At 46.7% G+C, this 20,909-nt stretch overlaps 8 protein-coding genes across 8 annotated transcripts; 4 read left to right on the forward strand and 4 right to left on the reverse strand.

The window, feature by feature from the left end:
• Nucleotides 1–1,802: 1,802 nt before the first annotated feature.
• On the forward strand, nt 1,803–2,696 carry VTP01DRAFT_10664 (uncharacterized protein; the record flags this gene model as incomplete). Its single annotated transcript, XM_069379051.1, has 2 exons — nt 1,803–2,516; nt 2,583–2,696. 2 exons carry the CDS (start codon nt 1,803–1,805, stop codon nt 2,694–2,696), a joined length of 828 nt encoding a protein of 275 aa, XP_069239064.1.
• Nucleotides 2,697–3,381: 685 nt separating this feature from the next.
• VTP01DRAFT_10665 (uncharacterized protein) lies at nt 3,382–3,786 on the forward strand (the record flags this gene model as incomplete). Its single annotated transcript, XM_069379052.1, has 2 exons — nt 3,382–3,469; nt 3,551–3,786. 2 exons carry the CDS (start codon nt 3,382–3,384, stop codon nt 3,784–3,786), a joined length of 324 nt encoding a protein of 107 aa, XP_069239065.1.
• Nucleotides 3,787–4,150: 364 nt separating this feature from the next.
• VTP01DRAFT_10666 (uncharacterized protein) lies at nt 4,151–6,670 on the forward strand (the record flags this gene model as incomplete). The annotated part of the gene is made up of 4 exons (XM_069379053.1): nt 4,151–5,567; nt 5,628–5,746; nt 5,812–6,400; nt 6,468–6,670. The coding sequence occupies 4 exons, from the start codon at nt 4,151–4,153 to the stop codon at nt 6,668–6,670; spliced, it is 2,328 nt and encodes a 775-aa protein (XP_069239066.1).
• Nucleotides 6,671–9,177: 2,507 nt separating this feature from the next.
• Nucleotides 9,178–9,802, reverse strand: VTP01DRAFT_10667 (uncharacterized protein; the record flags this gene model as incomplete). Its single annotated transcript, XM_069379054.1, has 2 exons — nt 9,178–9,408; nt 9,458–9,802. 2 exons carry the CDS (start codon nt 9,800–9,802, stop codon nt 9,178–9,180), a joined length of 576 nt encoding a protein of 191 aa, XP_069239067.1.
• Nucleotides 9,803–11,221: 1,419 nt separating this feature from the next.
• On the forward strand, nt 11,222–12,385 carry VTP01DRAFT_10668 (uncharacterized protein; the record flags this gene model as incomplete). Its single annotated transcript, XM_069379055.1, has 3 exons — nt 11,222–11,377; nt 11,446–11,739; nt 11,804–12,385. The coding sequence occupies 3 exons, from the start codon at nt 11,222–11,224 to the stop codon at nt 12,383–12,385; spliced, it is 1,032 nt and encodes a 343-aa protein (XP_069239068.1).
• A 233-nt stretch (nt 12,386–12,618) lies between these two features.
• Nucleotides 12,619–14,511, reverse strand: VTP01DRAFT_10669 (uncharacterized protein; the record flags this gene model as incomplete). The annotated part of the gene is made up of 7 exons (XM_069379056.1): nt 12,619–12,817; nt 12,881–13,097; nt 13,159–13,326; nt 13,394–13,827; nt 13,883–14,043; nt 14,123–14,310; nt 14,418–14,511. The coding sequence occupies 7 exons, from the start codon at nt 14,509–14,511 to the stop codon at nt 12,619–12,621; spliced, it is 1,461 nt and encodes a 486-aa protein (XP_069239069.1).
• Nucleotides 14,512–14,957: 446 nt separating this feature from the next.
• Nucleotides 14,958–16,542, reverse strand: VTP01DRAFT_10670 (uncharacterized protein; the record flags this gene model as incomplete). The annotated part of the gene is made up of 6 exons (XM_069379058.1): nt 14,958–15,234; nt 15,297–15,874; nt 15,945–16,017; nt 16,078–16,227; nt 16,298–16,402; nt 16,466–16,542. 6 exons carry the CDS (start codon nt 16,540–16,542, stop codon nt 14,958–14,960), a joined length of 1,260 nt encoding a protein of 419 aa, XP_069239070.1.
• An 818-nt stretch (nt 16,543–17,360) lies between these two features.
• Nucleotides 17,361–20,903, reverse strand: VTP01DRAFT_10671 (uncharacterized protein; the record flags this gene model as incomplete). Its single annotated transcript, XM_069379059.1, has 7 exons — nt 17,361–17,574; nt 17,630–17,862; nt 17,918–18,411; nt 18,468–19,394; nt 19,453–20,166; nt 20,228–20,384; nt 20,448–20,903. 7 exons carry the CDS (start codon nt 20,901–20,903, stop codon nt 17,361–17,363), a joined length of 3,195 nt encoding a protein of 1,064 aa, XP_069239071.1.
• Nucleotides 20,904–20,909: the final 6 nt, after the last annotated feature.

Here is a 20,909-nt window from a genome sequence, read left to right on the forward strand (position 1 = left end):
TTTGGGAGGACGCAGTGCAATCTGTCACTTAAGAAGGCCCGGTTTCAGGCTGTAGACAGGAACAGCGGGGCCAAGATTCAAGAGCGTCATTGACTGGGTTCGCAAATGGGAGGGAACCGATATGGACTTTAGGACTAATTGTGTCCTCCTAGATGAGTCTGCCTTCCATGTCAACATGAACGCAGTATGGCCTGGTCAAAGAAGGGTTCGCCTGCAATAGTCACGGTGCCCAAAACACGAGCGCAGACAACCACCATTTTGAGCGCGATCTCTGCCTCAGGTCTAATTAAGTGCATGCTGAGACTGCCACAGCCGCCAGCCAAGAAGAGAAAGGGAGAAGGCTGTGCTGGGCTCATGAGCATAGGGACAGTAACAGGTCATTACCTACGCTTCTTGAAGGCCACAATGGATGAGATGGACCGGTATCCGCACATGAAGTGCCCGCTACCTCTCACGATAAATCAATGACATACGATAGCGGGTTGCGGTATGGGATCACGGGTGACAGATAGATAGGATACACATTTAAACATACAATGAGAAAATTAGTGACAGGGGTGGATAGACCCACACTGAAAATACAAGTCATATCACTAAGACACAGGCTTCCTGTCAGCACGATGTGGCGAAACGCATACCACCATGAGTTGTAGTCACCCACCGGACGACTTCCAGCCTGAGGACGAAATATATACCACCTAACGCGGTATCAAACGGTGAGACTATAACCCCGCCTTCAGCGTCCAATATGGACTTACAGGAAAGTGTGGAGCCTTGCTGACAGACGAGTGTAAATGGAAGCCAATGGAGAGAATATCATTACAAGAGACATTCACAAATGTTCTATGTAATCAGTGTAGATATGGCCCTTCCAGTATACCATTATGTATGGTATACGTTCTGAGAGCATCAGCCTTCAACATTTCCTCTCACTTGACGTGATTCATTCTAGGCCATCATTGTCTGCAATAGGGCCTCTGCTAAATCCTTGCACTTGGTCTTTGATGTAGTATACGAAGAATGAAGTATCATCAATATTACGCGAGAACAAAGTGATCTTGGTTCCTCCCGCCTTCCTCTCCCTTTGGCTTTCCACAATACTTTTACTATCCACTCAAGAAGGTGGAGACCTCATTATGGGAAAAAATCCTCCCGGAACGCGACAACTACTGTCGTTTATTAGCGTCATGCTTAGCTTAGCAAGTCCGCCAAATGCAAAACGCGACTTTATTTTTCGGAAATACAGTACGACAAAGCCGGAACAGGAAAGATGGATGTTAACCAAGTATCAAGGCTGCAAGTAGATATGATGTAAATATTGTTCGTTGAAGACCGCATGCAAACTTTATAGAGAGCAAGCACCGTTAACCATGCAAGTCCAAATAACATTTATTTATGTTTGCGTCTTTTACTTGCAGTAAGCAGGGTTTATTTACTATTGTTGTCATGCAACAATCTCAATAGCTTCGATCTACGTCTGTATTTATAAATGGACGCTTGAATCGGGTATGTACGAAGCTTCAGATATGCTCTCCGCGGCTGACGCTCAAGGTGGGTAGCACACAACAGGGCCCTTCTAACACAAGAAAGCATCCGATTTTTCCAAAGCCAAGCTGCTTTCCTTCCGGAAGAGAGCTCCGGTTGTTGTGCAACCTTGTTTATCGACCCTCATGCTTGAGCCCTGCGTTGTTGTTACCAATTTCCAAATATACCTGTATCCCCTTATTTTCTTCTTCTTGGTCCTTTTTCCTTTTTCTTCTTCTTAATTCTGGTTGTCTTTTCCGATCTTGGCAAGCGACACCATGGTCACCGTCGAGAACGACCCAGAAGCGCCGGCGCTTCACCCAAATATCCGCAAGCTGTTCGCGTCGCCATCACGAACGAGAAGCGACAGTAGCAGCGCCGTCAGCAGTTCAACCGATAATACCAGCGAAAGTTTGAATGCGCCGCAGCCTACACAGCGACAGATTGAACTCGTGCGATATAGCTGGGAAAGGGTCTCTGAGCTGCGCCATCCTGACGACGATGAGGTGATATCGCCCTCGCACGCGTTCGGATTAGTGTTTTACGACGCATTGTTTGAGCTGAACGGCGATCTGCGTGCGCTTTTCACCAACATTGTGCAACAGGCGAGAGCATTGACAGGCATGATTTCTTACATTGCACGTGCTCCCGCAGTGACTAACGCAGCAGCATCGTCATCAACCTCGAACTCAAATACCGATAAAGTGGAGCAACCGCAGAAACGGCCACGGACTATCCGCGAGCTGAACGCAATCACCCGCGCTCGCCGCGACAGCCAAAGCCAACAGCAACAACAAGAAGCAGAGCAGCAGGAGGAGGAAGAAGGGAATCCAGAGTGGCTGGCGCAAAAATTACAAGATCTTGGCGCGCGGCATGTTGCATACGGTGTCCTCCCTGAACATCTAGGGCTTGTTGGTCCTGCGTTTGTCATGGCACTAAAGAAACGGCTGTTGGATGAGTATGAGCCAGAAATTGGGGACGCCTGGTTAGCAGTACGTGCATGATCACTGCATTGCCGACCTTGATGATCATCTAAATATGTGAGCATGTGTATTTAGGCCCATGCATACGCTGCATATCATATGAAGCTAGGACTGGAGTCTCGCATGGCAGCAGAACACAAAAGTAAGCTTCGTCGTCAGCATAAGTCTGCAAACTGCACAGTACAATAATTGCATGATAATACTACAACTACATTGCTGCTGCTGCTTCTCCATCGTTTGGACTCCTCCTTCTGGATGTTCAGCATACACACCATCAAAACCTTCTCCCTGTAAATAGTACTACTATATCCACAAAGAAATCTCGCTGCTGTTGGAAAATGGATGTGCGTGCTCTAAATGTAGATGCCGCGTTTTCAGCTGTAGCGTAAAGTACTTTATTTACCAATCTCATCTCGATATACCATAAATAGGGCGGAAATGGAAGATCAGCGGACCTGCTGCAGCAAAAACATCGTCTGTCTTTTTTTCTCTATGTGCGTAGCCAAATGATCTTGCTGCAAGCCATCGACCGCTTTATCACTTTACATACACCTAGCGTTGGGTTCATGTCCTTACTTTGACAAGCTCGTATATAAAAAATAAAAGCTGTGCACTTATGATAATGAAATAATTTGGAGCCACAAATAGAGCTGACATTGATTGAATCACAGAAAACTGAAGGCAGGCGATGATGCCAAACAAAGAATTTCTCGATCAAGCAGCGAAGGAAGTGTCATCCGGGTCGCACAGAACCGACATCACTGTCACTCTTCTTTTCTCCCTCCACTGTCAAACACTTTTTCTTCCTCTTTTCTCTCTTCTTCCATTTCTTCCTCTTTGTCTCTTTCTTTTACTTCTACAAACAAGCAACACCATGTCCGGAACTGAGCATCCATCTGTCTCTCCACACTCTGACAATGCAGCTGCGCCTGCCGATGCAATGACAGCGAGCGCCCAGCAAGGTAACGAAAAAGAAGAGAGAGGGAGGGGGGCAGGGGTATGGCTGTGAAGAGCGAATTACTGATCTGATCCAATCTGTAAAGAAACTGGTAAAATGCGTCAGAGCGCTGGTGGTGGCAGTCCTTTTAACAAGATCATCGCCAAGTTCCGCCAGCTTTTTAACAAGGGCGGGAAGACCGCGCCAAGAGCCAAGTCTTCTTCCACTTCCTCTTCCTCCCGTGAACGCGGCGAGCATGAGCATCATACGCAATCTCACGCGGTTGATGGACATCCCTCTGCAGACACGATAGGTCAAGCGGCCAGGATTACAGAAGCATAATAGCTTAGGATACTGTGCTATATAGTTGTGCTTCCGAGGCTACGATACCCATGTACGTCTACTTAACTTTGCTATTGCTGTATACATGTGTGTGACGCGAGAATGCCTTTGTTTTGACACTGCATACGTACAACGCAATGAATAAAATGGTAACCCTTGCTGTCAGAAAATTTTGTTTCACCAGTTGGGATTTGGCCAAGCGCAGGGGGTCGCTGAGGGATTTCGCATGCCATGTATCAATATCATCAAAGATGATATCTTCATGGGCCCAGGCATGAAACCGATGTTAAATGATGGAGGGGTTTATTGGTAACGGCTGGGTGAGCGCGCAGATTAGGGAGTACGTTCTTTTCTACTCTTTACTATGCGTTTAAGTAGAGGCGTAATCTATGCCACGCTGGGTGCTTCGTGCGCGTCGGCCCAGCTTATCGGTAGCACCATATTGCAAATCCTCAACACGACGCAGCTCTCGCCTGCAACCAAGTTTGTCGAGCTACTCACGTCTTCGCCAGAGTTTCAGCCGTTGTTGCAGCTCTTATCGCAACCTGGTAACTATACGCTTTTTGTCCCCTCCGATCAAGTATGGCAAGAAATGATGCAGCAGCAGCAGCAAGGAGGCAACAACAGCAGCAGCAGCTCATCCTCCGGAACATCGTCAGCTTCGGCGGCGGCTGAGACTAGTAGCAGCGAGACGCTTGGTATGGGCCAACCTACGAGCTCTGCAAACGGCGGAGCAGAACCCACGGGCTTGACTACCGATGGTGGCGGCGGCGGCACCGCTGGCAACAATGGCGGAGGAAGCATTGACGGCGGCATAAACGGCGGAACCGGGTTTTGGGTACGCTTTGCAGATCATATCCTTCAGTTGCAGCAAGGCCAGCCTTCCCAACAGGTTTCTGAATCCATCGGCCAGCCATCGCAAACTGAAAGCATGATGATGACCCAGGCTTCTTCGTCTTCGATGCAGTCGCAACCTACTCAATCTATCGGCAGTGGCGGTGCAGGAAATAATAGCAGCAGCAGCAACCAAACCACTCTTAACCCTTTCACCCAAGGTCCACTTTCCAATTTCTCAGTGGCCGATGTTATCAGCTACCATCTGCTCAATGGAACCTATCTGCTAAAGGATCTTACCAATGAAACGACGATTCTCAAGACACTGCTTACAAACCAGACTGTTGACAGACTCGGCACAGGTCTACCTTTGGTGGTCACCCGCAGCAATCAGACCGTAAATAACACTAGCCAACAGTCTTCTTCTTCGTCGTCGTCATCGTCATCTTCTATGCTCGGTCAGCCCACCGAATCTTCCGCAAGCTCGTCTGAAGGAGGAGTTATTGGTGGTGGTGGTGCTACAAGCAGCGAGGCCGCTGCTGGTGCCACGGAGCAACCCACGCAGCAGACTGAGCAGCCTCAACAAACCGAACAGCCACAGCAGACCGAACAATCGCAGCAAGGTGCAGAGCCTCAACAGGCTGAGCAGCCTCAACAAACAGAGCAACCACAACAAACCGAGCAGCCTCAGCAGACTGAGCAACAGCAGCAGCCTACCGAGGCTTCTCAACCCCAGGGTCAGAACGGTGGCGGCAACGACGGCAGCGGTTGGAGCTGGTACAACTTCAATGCCGCAAAGCAACTGTTCAAGTCGCTTGTGGGAGGAACCGATAGTTCCAACTCTTCACAGCCCATGAACTACACTGTCGGCAACGGCTTGCAGTCAGCTAACGTGACTCTGTACGATATCGTCGCTTCCAACGGCGTGATCCATGTTATTGACAAGGGTATGTCTTTAAACCGAACGAAAACGGATAACGCCATTTGGCTAAAATATTTCTACATAGTTCTCATCCCTCCTAGCACTCCTTCGCAGGTTGTAAAAAACATAAGTGAGCTGAGCACGTTCAATCAGCTCCTCCAAGAAGCAAACTCGCTTGGCCCCATTGTTGATATAACACGTAACGTAAGTAATAGTATGATACGATGGTCAAAAGAAATACATTGTCTGCTAACTAAACAACAATTTAGATTACCATCTTTGCCCCATCAAACGAGGCACTCCAAGCTGTTGTTGATAACGGCCAGTCGCTCAATGACCAAAATATCCGCACACTGTTTGCAGATCACATTGTCCATGAAGCTATCTATTCTACCAACGTCACTTCACTTGCTTCTTCGAACAGCAGCAGCCAACAATCTGGACAAGGACAACAACAAGGCCAAGGTGGTGGTCAACAGTCTGGACAAGGAGGACAGCAGCAAGGACAAGGCGGCCAACAGACGGGCGGCAGCGGATCAACGCCTTTCCAACGTCGTGAGCAACAGAACGAACCTGGCACGACTGGACAGCAATCGGGAGGTCAAACCCAGCCTAGTCAATCTCAACCTGGCCAGCAGACCCAGCCTAGTCAGACCAGCGGCAGCGGTGGTGGACAGTCTTCTAACGGAGGAGAAGGAGGACAGCAACAGCAAGGCCAAAGCATCCAAGTGGAGACGTTAGGTGGACAGACGCTCCAGCTACAGGCCCTCAACGAAACTGCGTTCACCGTCAACGGCGCCAACGTGGTTCAATCCAATATCTTGCTCAACAATGGCGTACTGCATATCATTGATCGAGGTATGCATGACGCTGATGGATAGATAGATACAATCGATGTTTGCTAACCATGAAATTTTTAATCCAGTGCTCAGTAATCCTCAGCAACAGCAGCAAGGTGGCGGTACCGGTGGCGGCGGTTCATCCGCATCCCAACAAGCGCCTGGTGCCGAACAGAGTCAACAACCGACCGCTGGAGGTGGCACCGGCACCGGTAACGGCAGCGGTAATCAAGGCCAACAACCCGGTGATTCTTCCGGTCAGCCGACGACAAGCCCGTTGCTAGTATAAACTTGCCGCGTAAACCATCTTCCTACGCTTTTCAACTTACAGTGTACTATTTAACTCGAGACAATTAAAAAGTTTTGGACTTTTCTCAAATGGAGGATGTCTATATCAAGGTTATTGAGAACAAGAAAACAATAGAGAAAAATATATGCTGAAATAAGATCAAGGAATAAAAAAAGGGGGGAACCGTTGTAGGAAATCCCACGAAAGAGAGAAGACATAGTCAGACCAAAACGACTCAATGGCAGAAGTGAGCATAACACAAACCAATAGATTGCGAGTCAGGCGGTTTACATGAGCTATCACATCGGGGTCGAGAAGCGCATCCTCCTTCGGCAGAGAACTTGAACGATGATATCCAAAGCATCGTACTACATATTCCTGTTCCCATATGATGCGATAGAAATGCAGAAGAATACGACAAAAACTCACAAGCTATCCAGGAAGAAGGAAATCAAGTCGCTATTCGTCGAGCAGAGAGAAGACACATCTATCTGTACAAGTACAATCACGTGGTTTTCGAGAGACACTGAGCCTTCGCTTACACTGTAACGACGCGTTTCTCCACTTTGTTCGTTTCTTGATTTCCATACTCCAGATCAGGTTTACTCTTGTCATCAATCGCGATTGATCAGAGATTCTAGGAAGCAGCATATACGCGTAGATTCATGAAATGCCCGCGTTGCTCTCCATATTCAAACAGAAGAAACGAGTAAATCCTGAAAGAAACAGTGCTATTCATTCACACTCGCAAAAGCAAAAGGAAATTCTAGCTAACACATCCAAAGCTTTATTGAAGTGTGGTGTACAAAAGACAAGACTATCTAAAGAGAAAAGACTAGCTATGTATCTCACGCTTGAATGGATGGGGGCAGACGACCAAAATCAGCGGCACTCGCGAACACCACTTATTTCCAACCGAAAGCTAATCCTAGGGCAAGATTAAGCAAACAGTCAGGGCTAAAAGGAAGCTACACCGACTATGGATCCCTCCTCCGAAAAGGTGGACGACCATAGAAGGTACGCAGGAAAACCCGGTTGCGCGCGCCGATTCCAGAAGCAGGCAGTGCAAGTAGCAAAAATCCCTAATCGACAACCTCCTCCGAGTTCTTGAAGATTAGCTGCCCTTCGACATTCGTCAGTGGACAAGCGGGAACCCGGATTCAAGCAGGGCGAACAATAACTTGAGGCCGGGGAGTGATCTCTCTTTGCCTTTTCCTTGAAAGTGGGGGGAACGGGTACGTGGAAAATCTAAATAAAGGGACTACGACAGACTAGGCGGGGAAAGGTATAAAGGGAAAATACGAGCAAGTTCGTGAAAAGGAAATGTAAAGAAACTCGGACGAGTTTCTGTTGCGCAAAACACCTTACTATCCTTCTAGAACAGCGGGCACGACGGCACAACCAAATGATAGAGGAAAAAAAAAGCACCGGCTGCTTCGGCTGCTTTTATAGACACGTCGCCAGCGTTGAAAAATGACTTGTGGGGTCTCATGAATTTTGGCCTGAGCACTCTGTATACACCACGTTTTCACTATATATAATATATTCGTTTTTGAATTATAGATATCTTCTCTTCTCCCATCACTATTCAACTTTCAACTCTTCAAGGCCATTTCATTTGCGACGCTCGGTTGCACAAGCAAGTCGTTGGCCAGGTCCAGTCCGTGCACGATCAACGTTAATCCTGCTCACACTCCGAAGCGCAGGATTTTTGCATAAAGCCGCTGCATTTCCGTATATTAGCACAAATATTAGAGGATAACAGATGCACAAAATAAATCTTTCTGTCATTGGATTCTTGGTATTACTTCATTAGCCTTGATTTTTGGTAATCTTCTTTATATCGGTTAAAAATCTACGGGTGAACTGCTATGTATACCATATTTCTATATGCCTTTTTCATCATATTCAATGCTATAATGCTGATATCTACTGATCGTCCTCGGTTTTGCTCCAAATCTTCCTAAAAATAAGAGAGTTCCTGCTTCAGGACATGAAAACCCGGGAGAGACTATATGAAATTCATATACCTTGCTGTTGAGTGTATGTACGAAGAAACCAGCGATAGGAATTAAAGTTTCATTCTCCATCCGTGCCATAGCAATCTGGAAGGATTCAGAAACCCTTTCTGGTCAGTCGTTTTGACCTTGTGCAAAATGGTTTATAAGCGAACAACTTTTCTGCTAAGCGTCGCTTGTTTTCTTTCTACAAATAAAGTACCTTCAGCGTCATTGTACCAGGGCCCACGTTAGCAGCATGAATAGAGATTTATTTATGACGAATAGATGGACAAGCGCTGCTCTTAGCTTATTGTCCTCGCCCGATCCGAATGCGGGGGGATGAAAGACCAAGTATGGGCAACAGGAAAAAATGTAGAGGAAAGAGGAAATGGTCCAAGAGGAAGAGAGAATTAGGGCAAGGGAAACCAAAGCTGAAGAATATGGTATAGGAATCATAATACTACAGGCTTATAACGGGGGCGGGGAGAGGGATGGAAGTGCTTGGGTTTAGCCATTTAAAAGCTTTTGGCCATGGTCTTCTTCAAGTGATGGCGACTCAGCGGGATTTTTACGGCAGACGCAGAGCAGATCAACTTCCTCTAGAATTTGGCACGCGTCCAATACTGGCGTAGTTGGGGACTGGGCAACGCCCCACATTAGCAGTGGCTGACGTTTGTTTGTCTCCTCGTGTAACATCGATTGCATGTCAACGGTATAGTTGTAGACACGGTAACGAGACTAGGCGGCTTTCGTCATTGCTCATATTGCCGACGCCGACAGCGCTCACCATTGGAAACTTTGAAACGTTGGTGCTGTATGTTGCATCAACGATCAGGACCTCAGAACATTTGGCTGCTGTATTCATTGCCTCTGAATGCACGAAGAATAGGTGACTAAATCGTGCTTCGGGTGTTTTTACAGGAATAGCAAAATGATCTCTCTCTTGCAGAAGTCTCAGCAGTTGCTGGATGGTGTCTGCGTTGCTTCCTTCGTTTAAAGCACGTCTGAGCTTTGCGCGGGCATTGACAACGGCTTCGGTGTGTATAATATGTTGTTGATTTTCATTCATTTTATTGAGCAAGGCAACGATCGTTCCGATAGCTGCATTAGCTTGGTGCAAGTGTGCTAGCATGCTCTGTTGCTTTGTTGTGGATTTGCAATGCTGAGGAAAAGCTGATATTTCGCTGCCAGTCCTTGCCGGACAATAATGGACATCGTTGACTGGTACCTTTTGAGGTTACGCTTCAAGACAGCGACACGGATGTAGACTGGACAGCCTTTAGCAATCGTTGTTTTCCCCAGTTATTGTGGTACCGCACACTCTGGGTACAATGGGAGGTAACATGTACATTGCCATTCTCTGCAGCTTCAGGTTTCACGCTGCTCTGTTTCGAATACGCGACCTGTCGTATCTGACATCTATCAATCGCCACATCTCGTCGTAGTGCACAAAGCTGTAGAAACTTTTCAATGGACGTTGTTCTGCTTTTTCAGAATAAAACAGCAATCTCGACGACTTGCTTTGTCTCTTGCTGTTATTTATAAGATCATACGACCCCTTGCATTGCTGACCACTGAAGCAGATGTTCTTCCAACTGTTCGAAATCATTACAGTAATCGACTTCGAATATTGCGTTGAGAATAAGGAAAAGGATATTTAGAGTGCAAAAGTTTTGTCTACGCGCCGGTCTTTTCGAAGCGATCAGCTGCATTTCAAATACCGCCCTCGCGCTACCCTCCTGATCTTGGCAGCGAATGTGATCTACGCGCATCGTTCGACTCGAAGATATTCAGCAGCTGTTTCAACCTCAGTACAAGATTTGTCATTTTGCTGTCCAAAAATTGTGCTTTAAACATTTGGTTCTATTCAAATTTTTATATTTTCGGAATAAAAACCAGATTCTCGATAGAAGTCTCGCTCGATTGTATATGTATTGTGACTAAAAACATGAGACGTAAATAAAGCAAACTTATCACAAAGAATGCCAATCAGCCGCTGATTCACTCGCTCCCAGCGTGTTACAAAGCACTGCCGTGTAAACACTGCCTCCCTGATCTGGTGGAGTGTGCTACCGGCAACAACGCAAATCACACGCAGATTGCTGCTGCTGAGCAGTGGTTGATGGTTGTAAATATAGCAGCACAGCTTGGCAAAAGATCGCTGCCTGAAAAAGAATAGTTGTTTCCTTGGAAACCTCAGGCTCTTGGCGCGCGCGACGGTCTCGACGACGGAGTTGTGACAGTTTAGCTCCACGCTAGTCTCGCGACATGTAGAAAAGAGAGAACGAAAGCTGTAAGGTCATTCTGCGATTGACGATAGCAATGAATTCAGGTGGCTACGGGCGAAGCCTTTGATGATGCATAATCTGATAAAAATAACGGTTCACATCAGCCAATGCAGCCAGCCGTCAAGCCAAGTTTGCATGGAAAGTTTACCGAACTTTTTTAAAATACAAAAAAGGAAAGTGCGTCTTTGGTGTTTTGATCTGCAAAATATTAGCCTTTAAAAATTGCTTTGTTTCTTTATTCTCTTTCCTTTTTTTTCTACTTCATGGCTGCAACGAACGACGCCGCCGATGGCACTCACGCTAGTGCCATGGAACGACTCAATATGATCAAAGTCTGGTCGCACGTCGCCCAGTTCGCTCTGACACTGCTGACGGTCTGCGTGGTGGCACCCGTCATTGCGATCGAAATAAAATACTATGCATGTATACATAATCAATTTGAGACAGGACCAGGATGCTGACTCTTCCAAAAAAAAAAAAACAACAGGGCGGTAGCCAGGCATCACCAAACTGGACGTTGGTGGTTGCAGTGATATCATGGTGGGTGCCAGTGTTACTCACGTACTTTCCGTGGATGTACGAACGCAAGAACAAGTTTCGAAAAATCGGCAAGTTCTGCATGAAGCCACGCACAAATCTTATCTTCACAGCGTTCAACTCGGTGCTGTGGGCCACGGCGGCTATTGCCATGACAGTGCATGCAAACAACGCGTCCAACTGCAACTTGGATTCAGAACTGGAAAAATCCGATGACAGCTACTCAGGTGCCTGGACTCAGCAGGTAAATTGATAGGTATATCATCATGCTTTGATCATCATCACTTACCTGTTCTATATATAAACAGTGCAACTGTGCCAAGGCCGCCGCAGCGTTTACCTGGATAACATGTGTTGCTTGGCTCATCACGCTCGTCTGCAGCGTCATCTTCTTTTGGCATGAAAAGAGTCTCGTCCAGAAGAATTTGAAGGAACATGAAATGAAGAGACAAGAGGCTGCGCAACAGATGGATCCAACCGAAGCAGAGTATCAGTTTGGTGGTAGCGCGGCCACCGCTGCCGCTGCTGCTGCTGCTGCTGCTGCTGGGGATGAAGAGCAGGCTCAGCCTTTGCATACGAATAGGTCTCCATCGCCTCCAATAACGCAAAAAACAGAAATTCCAACTTTTTCGGAAGAAACGATGCCGATGCAGCAAAACACTTACTACCATCATCAGAGTCCAGAAATGCCATTCCATAATGCTGGTCCCTCCGCGTATATGTCTCCATCTCCAGCACCTCCCATGGAACACCACCACCAGCAGCCATCGTACATCCACGCTGCTGCTACTGCAAGTCCTCCTCCGCCTCCTCTCTACCCTCCGCAACAACATCCTGTCTCTGGCCAAACATACTATATGCCGCAGTCTTCCTATTACACTGCACAATAGCAAAACCTCACGAGCAATCAATCCTGTCTTTCTTCTTGTCATTTAGCAACAGATATTCGTACATAGCCAATTCCCCGCCCCCGCACGCAAGGTTACCTTATTCCTTTTTTCTTTCTTGTAGATCATCGTGCCCTCCTTTTCTTTATTTTTCCTTTCCTTCTTCGTCCTTGAAATATATACATACATAGTTGCCACATTGTTTTCTTCGAGCACCCAATTCGACTTATCCCGTTTTATTCCTTCTTGATCCAATTCATTTTGAGCTCTAGACTGACAGGGAGCGCTACGTCGGTGATAGTAATGTATTCGCCGTCCTCAACAAGTTCTCTCAATGTCTTTGAAAGATTAGGTCGAGTTGCTTCTTGCAGCATCGGAGGTGCTTGCATGTAAAGTGACTTTGCGGCGGTCCGAAGACTTGGTTTCTTCAATTGACTGTAAAAAAAGAAAACCATTAGACGGGCTGCCAATACATTTCCTGCCGTTAGAGTAACGTACATGTCCGGTTTCTCCTTTAACCAATCTATCAACTCTTCCAGCGTCATTTCTGGATCCAGTTCTGTTGACAGCGCCATGTTGCCGCAGACTGGGCAATCCGGTTTCTTTTGATGCTGGAAAGTGTAGGTATAAACGCCATCGTTGCCGGTATACATCATGTAGTTGTCCAAATACGGTGAACCCGTGGCTATTTTGAATGCTTCGTTGCAGCAGGATGCTGTAAAGGATCAATGTGATAAGTAATACATGATAGATTGCAGTTTATCAGGGAGACTTGCCTGCAATAATTGCATTGGTGGATGCAATGGCGGGAATGATGTTTTTTACGACGCCTTGTGTAAGTGAATAGGTGACGCCAGGGATATTGAATTGCTGTGCTCTTTTGAGTGCTGTCTCGTACAGCCAAGTAATGTGTTCTGGATTATCAGTGTCGTACTTTGCGTCCTCTGGAGGAGGGGAAAAAAGTCGTTGGTACTTTTTCACGATACACGATGCCATCAAACAACCACTTACTGCCCATCACTCTGGGCCATTCTAACACAGATGCCCATTCAATGCAATGTTCCGGTAACCGCGGTGTATTTGCAATGGTGCATATAGGGAACGTCGTCGGTTTGTTGAACATATCCAAAGAGCATTCGTAACATGAAGTCATTGTTGGCAAGATAACACGAGCCTGGCCCTTGAAGCCTTCGGTGCCACCATCGATCAATGGTTTGAAGGTATGCTCCAGATCGTCGTTGTCAACCATGCCCACCAGCTTTGCATTGATCCATCGTCGTGCTTCAATTGAATCCAAACCACAGATAACAATCTGGAACTGGCTGTAATATTCATCATCTTTATCCTGGATTTTTCCAAAGAAAGGCACCACATTGACGCCAGGTACTCGTCGCATAACAAACTCTGCTGCCACCGTTGCCTTTGGTTTTCCGACATCCTTGGGTCTGCAGCGATCACGGTTTAGGTCTATATACTTTTGGTGCAGATGTAATCGCTTGCCTGAATAAGAACTGTCGGTTTAGATTGCTGATATCGATAGTGTCCATATCAATGACGTGAATCTGCTTGAAGCCTGTCAATGCCAGGTTTTTGAGAATCTCGCAGCCGAGTCCTCCTGCACCGATGACAAGGATCTTGCAATTCTCCAGCGCCTCTTTTATCTACACAAAATGGAAGCAGTGTTATCTCTCTCTGTGCGTGTGTGTGCCTGAGCGTATACGTATGTGTGGCCCACTTTACCGCTGGAGAATCAAGAGCAATCATGACGCCCTGCTCTTCTTCTTCTTCTTCTTCTTCTTCTTGCTCTTCCTCTCGTGGTTCTTCAGCATCTGTTTTGGTCATTGGACGGTCTACCGCAGAAACGTCGGTGTAATTGCTGCTTTCAATTTCCATCGAGTCTGGTACGGTGCACTGGGGCATTTCAGTATCTAAGAGAGAGAACAAGAAACGAAGAAGTATAGAGTCAACACTCAAGTAGAGCAATAAAGAGAGAAATAAACATGGAAACGAGAGAGTGTCCGTGTTTTTAAACCACCTTGCGCGATTACGTTGTGTATCTTTTTCTGGCGCTTGGAATCTCGATCAAAGGTCCCACTCTCCTCAAGTTCGCGGTGAGAAGTCAAAGGCATATCCACGCAAGAGTCGGGAGAGCAAAGACAGAAAATATGCAGCGTTGGCAGTGAGGGAGAAAAGGGCGCTGCTGCTGGCAACTTTTTTTTTCAATCGGCACTTGCATCCAACTGAAACAATGGTATGTGACAATAAACACCTTCTTCAAGGGGGGATTATCTGTATTGATATGAAATATATTGCGGGCAGTGGGTACAGCATGGGGGAAGGGAATGCTTAATACCTAGTGCAGAGAAAAAAACTATAACTGGGAATTGGAGTAGAGAAAACATATACAAGGATTGGGGCTGTAAAAAAAGTGAGGAATATCCAAATATATAAGTAATGCTATGATTTGTAATGCAACAAAAGAAAAGAAAAAGGAAAGAGAAGGAATAGCTGAAAGTTGTAGGAAACGACAAAGCAAAATGCAGGGAAAAAAAGCAAGAGCGAATGCGTGTATACATTACTGAGCGTAAATGTGGTTCAGCGACCAGGTCGAGGAGGAGGTAGTACTGTTAGTTGCATTGGACGTCGACGTCGAGTGAGAAAGGTCGAGCAACTTTGAGTTGAACGCATCCCAATCGATTGGTCGTGAGTTTGGAGGAGAGGACGAGAAAGTATCCAAGAAGGACGGTCGTCGCCTTGGAAGAATATCGCTCTGCAGCTGTTGTCCGAATGACTGGAATGGCGTATTCACAGTTGACAAATCGGTCGCGGGATCATAGTAGGGCCTGCATGACCTATATAGAATATGAGTCATTCTTCCGTTGTGTCATCGACTGCTACAAATAGAACAACTTACGCAGACAGCGGCTGGAGGAGTTGATTCTGCTTCGACATAGCAGCCAATGCGGCAGCAGCGTTCGCGGCTGCGGCCGCTGCGGATTTGTCATTCTGTGAACGACCCCATGACAATCGAATACGAGAGTTGCCAATAGCGAAACCGTTCATTTGCTGGATAGCGAGTTCGGCTGAGCGTCTCGAAACGAACTGAACAAAGCCGCAGCCTTTTCCAGGTGGAATCTTTGTGTACAAAATTTCGCCAAATGGTCTAAAATATTCGCGCAGCTCCTGTTCGGTGATCGGCGTGGATAAGCCGCCAACGAATACAGTTGTATTATGCGGGTCGTCCTGCTGAAGTGTTGGGGATTTGGTCGTCGGTGAGGTTGCCGGTGCAGGGCGGTGCTTCGGTGTTGCCAAGCACACACGCATGGGTCGATTTAGCGGTCCAAAGGTTACGCCGTTCATTTCTGCGAGTGCTCGCTGCTGGTCTGCTGGATCGGTGAATCGAACAAAACCGTACCCGCGTGATAATCCAGTCTCGGAGTTGGTCATGATTCTGGCGGATTTGCATGAAGGGTACCGACTTGCAAACACCGACTGTCAAGAGGAGGAAGGAGAAAGGGTCAAAATAGGGAACCGAAACCCGAATATAGAAATTTTAACTTACCAAAAGCATGCTGTCAGTCCAGTCAGGACTGAGGTCACCAACAAAGATCGAGTACTCGGGCTGCTTGTCCTCCCTGCAAAGAAGTCGGTCGGTCAGTTTCGGGACACTTCGGCAGCGACTCCGGCACAAGTACCTTCTGTCAAACAGTCCGCCACCTGAAGCCCAATTGAGCTTGAATCGCTTCTGTTGGTGATTAGGAATCAGCGCACCGTTGTAGGTCTGAAGGGCGAAGGCTGCTTTGGCAGGGTTTCCGAAGTCGACAAATGCATAATTTACACTAACACTTTGTGTGTCAGAGAATGCCAAGATTAGGTACGATTTATGCCAAGATCTTGGGAGCTGCGAGTACTTACTCTCGAGATTTGTCACGAATGATCTTGACGAGAACTTTTTCGCCAAGACCGAACCAGATTTGTTGGACGTACTGCTCATCCCAGTGCTTGTCGAGATCACCCATCCTAGACGGCATAAAAGCATAAGAAAGCCAAGACGAGACTCCGCCTAGTAGGTACAAGACTTACCAAAGGGTTGTCTTTGAAGTGTCTGGTTGCTGTGCAAATGGCAGTGGAAACTGCCTGTTCATATTGAACAATGTCATGTGTGTGTGAGAGAAGAAGGAAGAAAAAGTGGAAAGAGATGAATTTTCGCAGCAAAATGGAAAGAATCAGAATTTTGAAACACATGCGCTGACCTTACAAATCAAACGTTCAGCCCGCTTTTGAAGGTTCTGACAAAACAATCATTGTTTGGTCTGAGATGACCTGAAACCCAAATTGGCTACTTTGCTGCTCCTCCCTTCCGCACTATGCAGCACCCTTTCTGCGCACGGATGCAGCCCTTCTCCCCTTTTACGGTAAAGAACAGAAATTTGGCGGGATCTCAAGAAATAAAAAGCTTCCAGCATCTTCTCCCATTGTCTCCATCAAACGAGAACCATTACATATGCTTACTATTTAGTTAGCTTGTTTGCTGCGCAATCGTAGAGAATATTTTTTTTCACCACTCCAACAAGATTAACAAACAGCGTGACAATTTGTAATCGAGTGGCGTGAGACAAACTAATCCGCAGCACTGATGAAAAAGAAGTTTCACTTTCCTAATCCGTTGTTGCTGCTGCTGCTGATAAATGTGCCACTAACATCATTTGGCAAATGTTGTCATAATGGACTGACCCATTCATTTGTCTGTTGTCTTTGTCTGCTGCTGTAAATAAACATCATCTACTCGCTGTAGTGTCATCATGCGATCGACTCTGGGTTCATGTGCCACGAGCAGTGCCACATTTTTCAAGCCATACATCCACAGCCAGGTAATTCGAAACGAACGAAATTAAAAAAAGAAAAGAACGTGTAATAAGTAACAGAGGATAAAATGTGTAAAGTACAAAGGGAAAATATAAGGGCAATGAACAAGATGCTATGAATGCTTTTTGCTACCAAATGAATGGATATGTTCCAAAACGTAGCGCACGAGCAACCAGAACCGATGTGACTCGCGGATATGCAGTGTCATGTACCACGCAATTAAATAGTTTGATAAAAAGTACAGCGAGTGCGTGTACTTTATGCCATACAGGAATGCATACACTACTTGTGCATACATTAGGACGTATGTCGCCACACTCCACAATCTAGAATCATAACGTCAGACATATACAATGTGCTGCTAACAAACGTATCACTTACCCTTGTGTTTGAGGTAGCATTTTCCGAGTGCTTGTCAACAACTCGACATACAGCATGAACGGTGCAATAGCAAACACATTGTGGTCTGATGAGAAGGGGGCCAGCCAGTGAACCGAGAGATTTCGAATCCATACGACCAGAATTGGCAAATTAAACGGTAAGAGAGTAATAAATAAGATTAGTAGAGACTGCAGGTAGTGGTATCGATTCATTCGTTTGCGCTCTTCCGACGGCTACATCACTCCATATCAGCAATAACGTAAATCAATGCAACAAACATAAACATACCGCTGCCCATGTCCGCAAAAGCGTACGAATGCAAGTAACAATATGAACAATGAAAGCAACTACAAATACAAACTGATACGGTATGCACGTAGCCACCAAAGCAAACAAAATAACCGTCGTAATCGCTTTCCGCTGGAATTTTTGACCTCGGGTTTCGTTGGCTCTGCTGCCAGATCGCCAGAATGAGCCATCTTTGCCAATGAAAAGCGACACGAATGCTGCACAGATATGGAGCAACAGCTCCGCAAAAACCCACAACAGGCAAACAGCGCCCGTGCTCATGGCCAAACCAGCAACTGGTAGCCACCAAAAGAACGGGTCAGTGTTGCCTGAAAGGATCTCGTGCCATGCAATCGAGATATCGAAATTCAATGCATCTGAAACGGTATGTGTTTTACACTGGTAGATGCTGCACATTGCAACTATCACTGTGACAATCGGTAAAGTTCGTCGCATGCAGTAGCTCAATCCTTGACCAAAGTGCGGGAAAATACCTTGAAACGGCTATCAGTACAGCGTTGCAGAAAATAAGAGCATTGCATCATCATACCAGTTTGGTTGTAACATCGGATTTGTGCAGCGAGCACCAGCATCACGACGATGAAAGCAAACGCGGCAAGCATTATTCCGTTACGGAATCCGAGGCGCCCGGCGCTTCCGTACCAATCGATGGTCAGACTCAGTTTAACAGGCGCCGCACATGTTGGATCCATCCATAATTGTAACGCCAGTCCTCGGTGATCGCCATTGTTGTCGACGCTAACAGGCATAGAAGAGAAAGCTGCTCGACCATGCAAAGATAGGTCCGTTTCTTCATCGTCCCCAGCGATGTTTACGTAAAACTTGGATTCGTACATTGTTGATATCGATTGCCGCAAGAACGGTGCAAATATGCTATCACTCGATGGACAGGAAGGTCGAGATACTTTGAGGTGGTATGCTAACATTGGGTTTTCGATGGCTGGAATGTGCACAGATGAGAACAGCGATGCATCAATGTCAAGGTGGACACCCTCCAGTGCGATCGTCAACATGCTCTTGTCTACTGTGAGCGAATTTGCACGCATGTTAAATGGCTCGGCGATCAAGAACCCTTCAGTGCCTCCCTCGTCCATTACAGCAAGCCATTCGTGATCCTTCATCTCGTTAAACTCTACGCTGGCAAACGTGAATGTTCGTCCGGAGAATGGATGCTCATCTTTTGTTGTCGACGCTGGTATAGTGATAGCAATATCGTTGGCAGACTGGCAAGAAATATACGATGCGTCCGTTGATTTAGCCGAACGACATAAATACAAACGGAACCTAGACTCGTCCGTGATGGTTTGGTCAGATAAAACAGCGAACGCGTTTGGTCCTCCAAATGTCGGCAGGAGAGTCAGTGATCCTGTGGATGATGATTCCGTGATTACCAGACGTTCCCCGCGCGCCAAGATTTTGTGATCATGTTGCGGTAAATCAAGATGTATGAATTCGCCTATCAAAGTTTTTATAACTTTAGTCCGAGTCTTGGCAACTCCAATTATCGCTGTTACCTAATGCTAGATCAGATCCATCTCCCGCCCTATCTTCAAGACCGCTGAGAAACGCCTTTTGCATAACCTGCATACGGTCTTCTAACGGCTTTGTCTGTGATGGGCGACGAGCATCGACGATATTAAGCATGCTTCTAGCCAGCACACGCATAAGCTGTTTGCATGAAATGATCGACAAGTGATCCGTGCCTGTCCAAACATGCGGAATCGCGGTGGTAAACACCGTGAAACCGTTCGAAGGCGGTAAAAACGCGCCGACATTCGCTGAATCGGAACAGACGATATTGTCCAGGGTACCACCGGCTATGGATATGAGCATGACATCTTTCAAGCTATGGGAACGAGTCCAGTCCAAGTCGGCTGCAACGTTGAAACCGTCAACCCAAAATCGATGCATATCATCGTATATCTTTGATATTTTCCAGTCAAACGGTGCAGGCGGCAGACTATGCGGTGTAGACATGGTGATAATGGTGTTGATGGACCCGGGTTGGTAGTTGCTGAGCATGAACATGGTGCGTGCGACCACGCCACCCATGGAATGACCCACGATGATGACAGATGTTGGATCAGGCAGTTTAGCGTTCATTTGAGCATTTGACTTGCGGGATAGAGGATAAAGTTTCAGGATATAATCAACCGCATCGTTCAGATACTCGGCTTGCTCTAACAATGACTGTCCATGCAACGCTGAAAACTCTTCGTGAAAGTCCACTGCAAATGCAAATCGGCTTAGCTCCCGCTAATAAGTCAGATACATATCCCTGCTGCGCACCTGTGAAAAAGTCAAGGTTCCGCATTCCAAGTTCGGCTAGTTCTGGATTTCGAGCATAATGCTGGTAATAGTAATAGGAAGTTTCGGCTGCAACAGATCGAATCTGCTTGTAGCTGCCTGCATGTCCAGGAATAAATAATACTGGTACGCCTGTCGGCTAGCAAAAAGAAGCATGCAGTTAGCTTACAGCCTGAAAATTTGCACGAGCGCTGAAATTTACCTGATCCGAGACGTCCACATCCTTTTCTCGATACAGGTATAGCGCGTACTTGCCAGCAAATCGCGTCATTTCACTATCGAATCCAGTCTGACGAATATAGCTAGGTCGCATGTAGCTTTCTTTACATCCATTAACGTCTCTTTGATGGTGTATAAACGAATCAAGAATAACAAGCAAGGCAAAAACTGAGAACAAAATTGATGATAGGATGCATAGTCGGCTTTGGCTTGTGAATCTGTAAGCGGGAGTAAGGGTGGTGGTGGAGGTGCGTGGACTAGACGGCGATGACGGGCTAGAGTGCGTGCGAGAAGGTGGTGGCGACGAAGCAGTAGGTCGTGCAAGTAATGTCTGGTCGATGTGAAGCTGCGTTACTGGTGGTGGAGCAGACTTTTCTCGATCAGCCATCCTGGACTCGTCGCTGTCAGACGACGAGGACGACGAAGACCACGAATGCATGCTGAC

The sequence above is a fragment of the Rhizomucor pusillus genome, assembly GCF_041956525.1.
Source record: "Rhizomucor pusillus strain CBS 183.67 unplaced genomic scaffold VTP01scaffold_9, whole genome shotgun sequence".
Taxonomy (NCBI): Eukaryota; Fungi; Mucoromycota; class Mucoromycetes; order Mucorales; family Lichtheimiaceae; genus Rhizomucor; species Rhizomucor pusillus.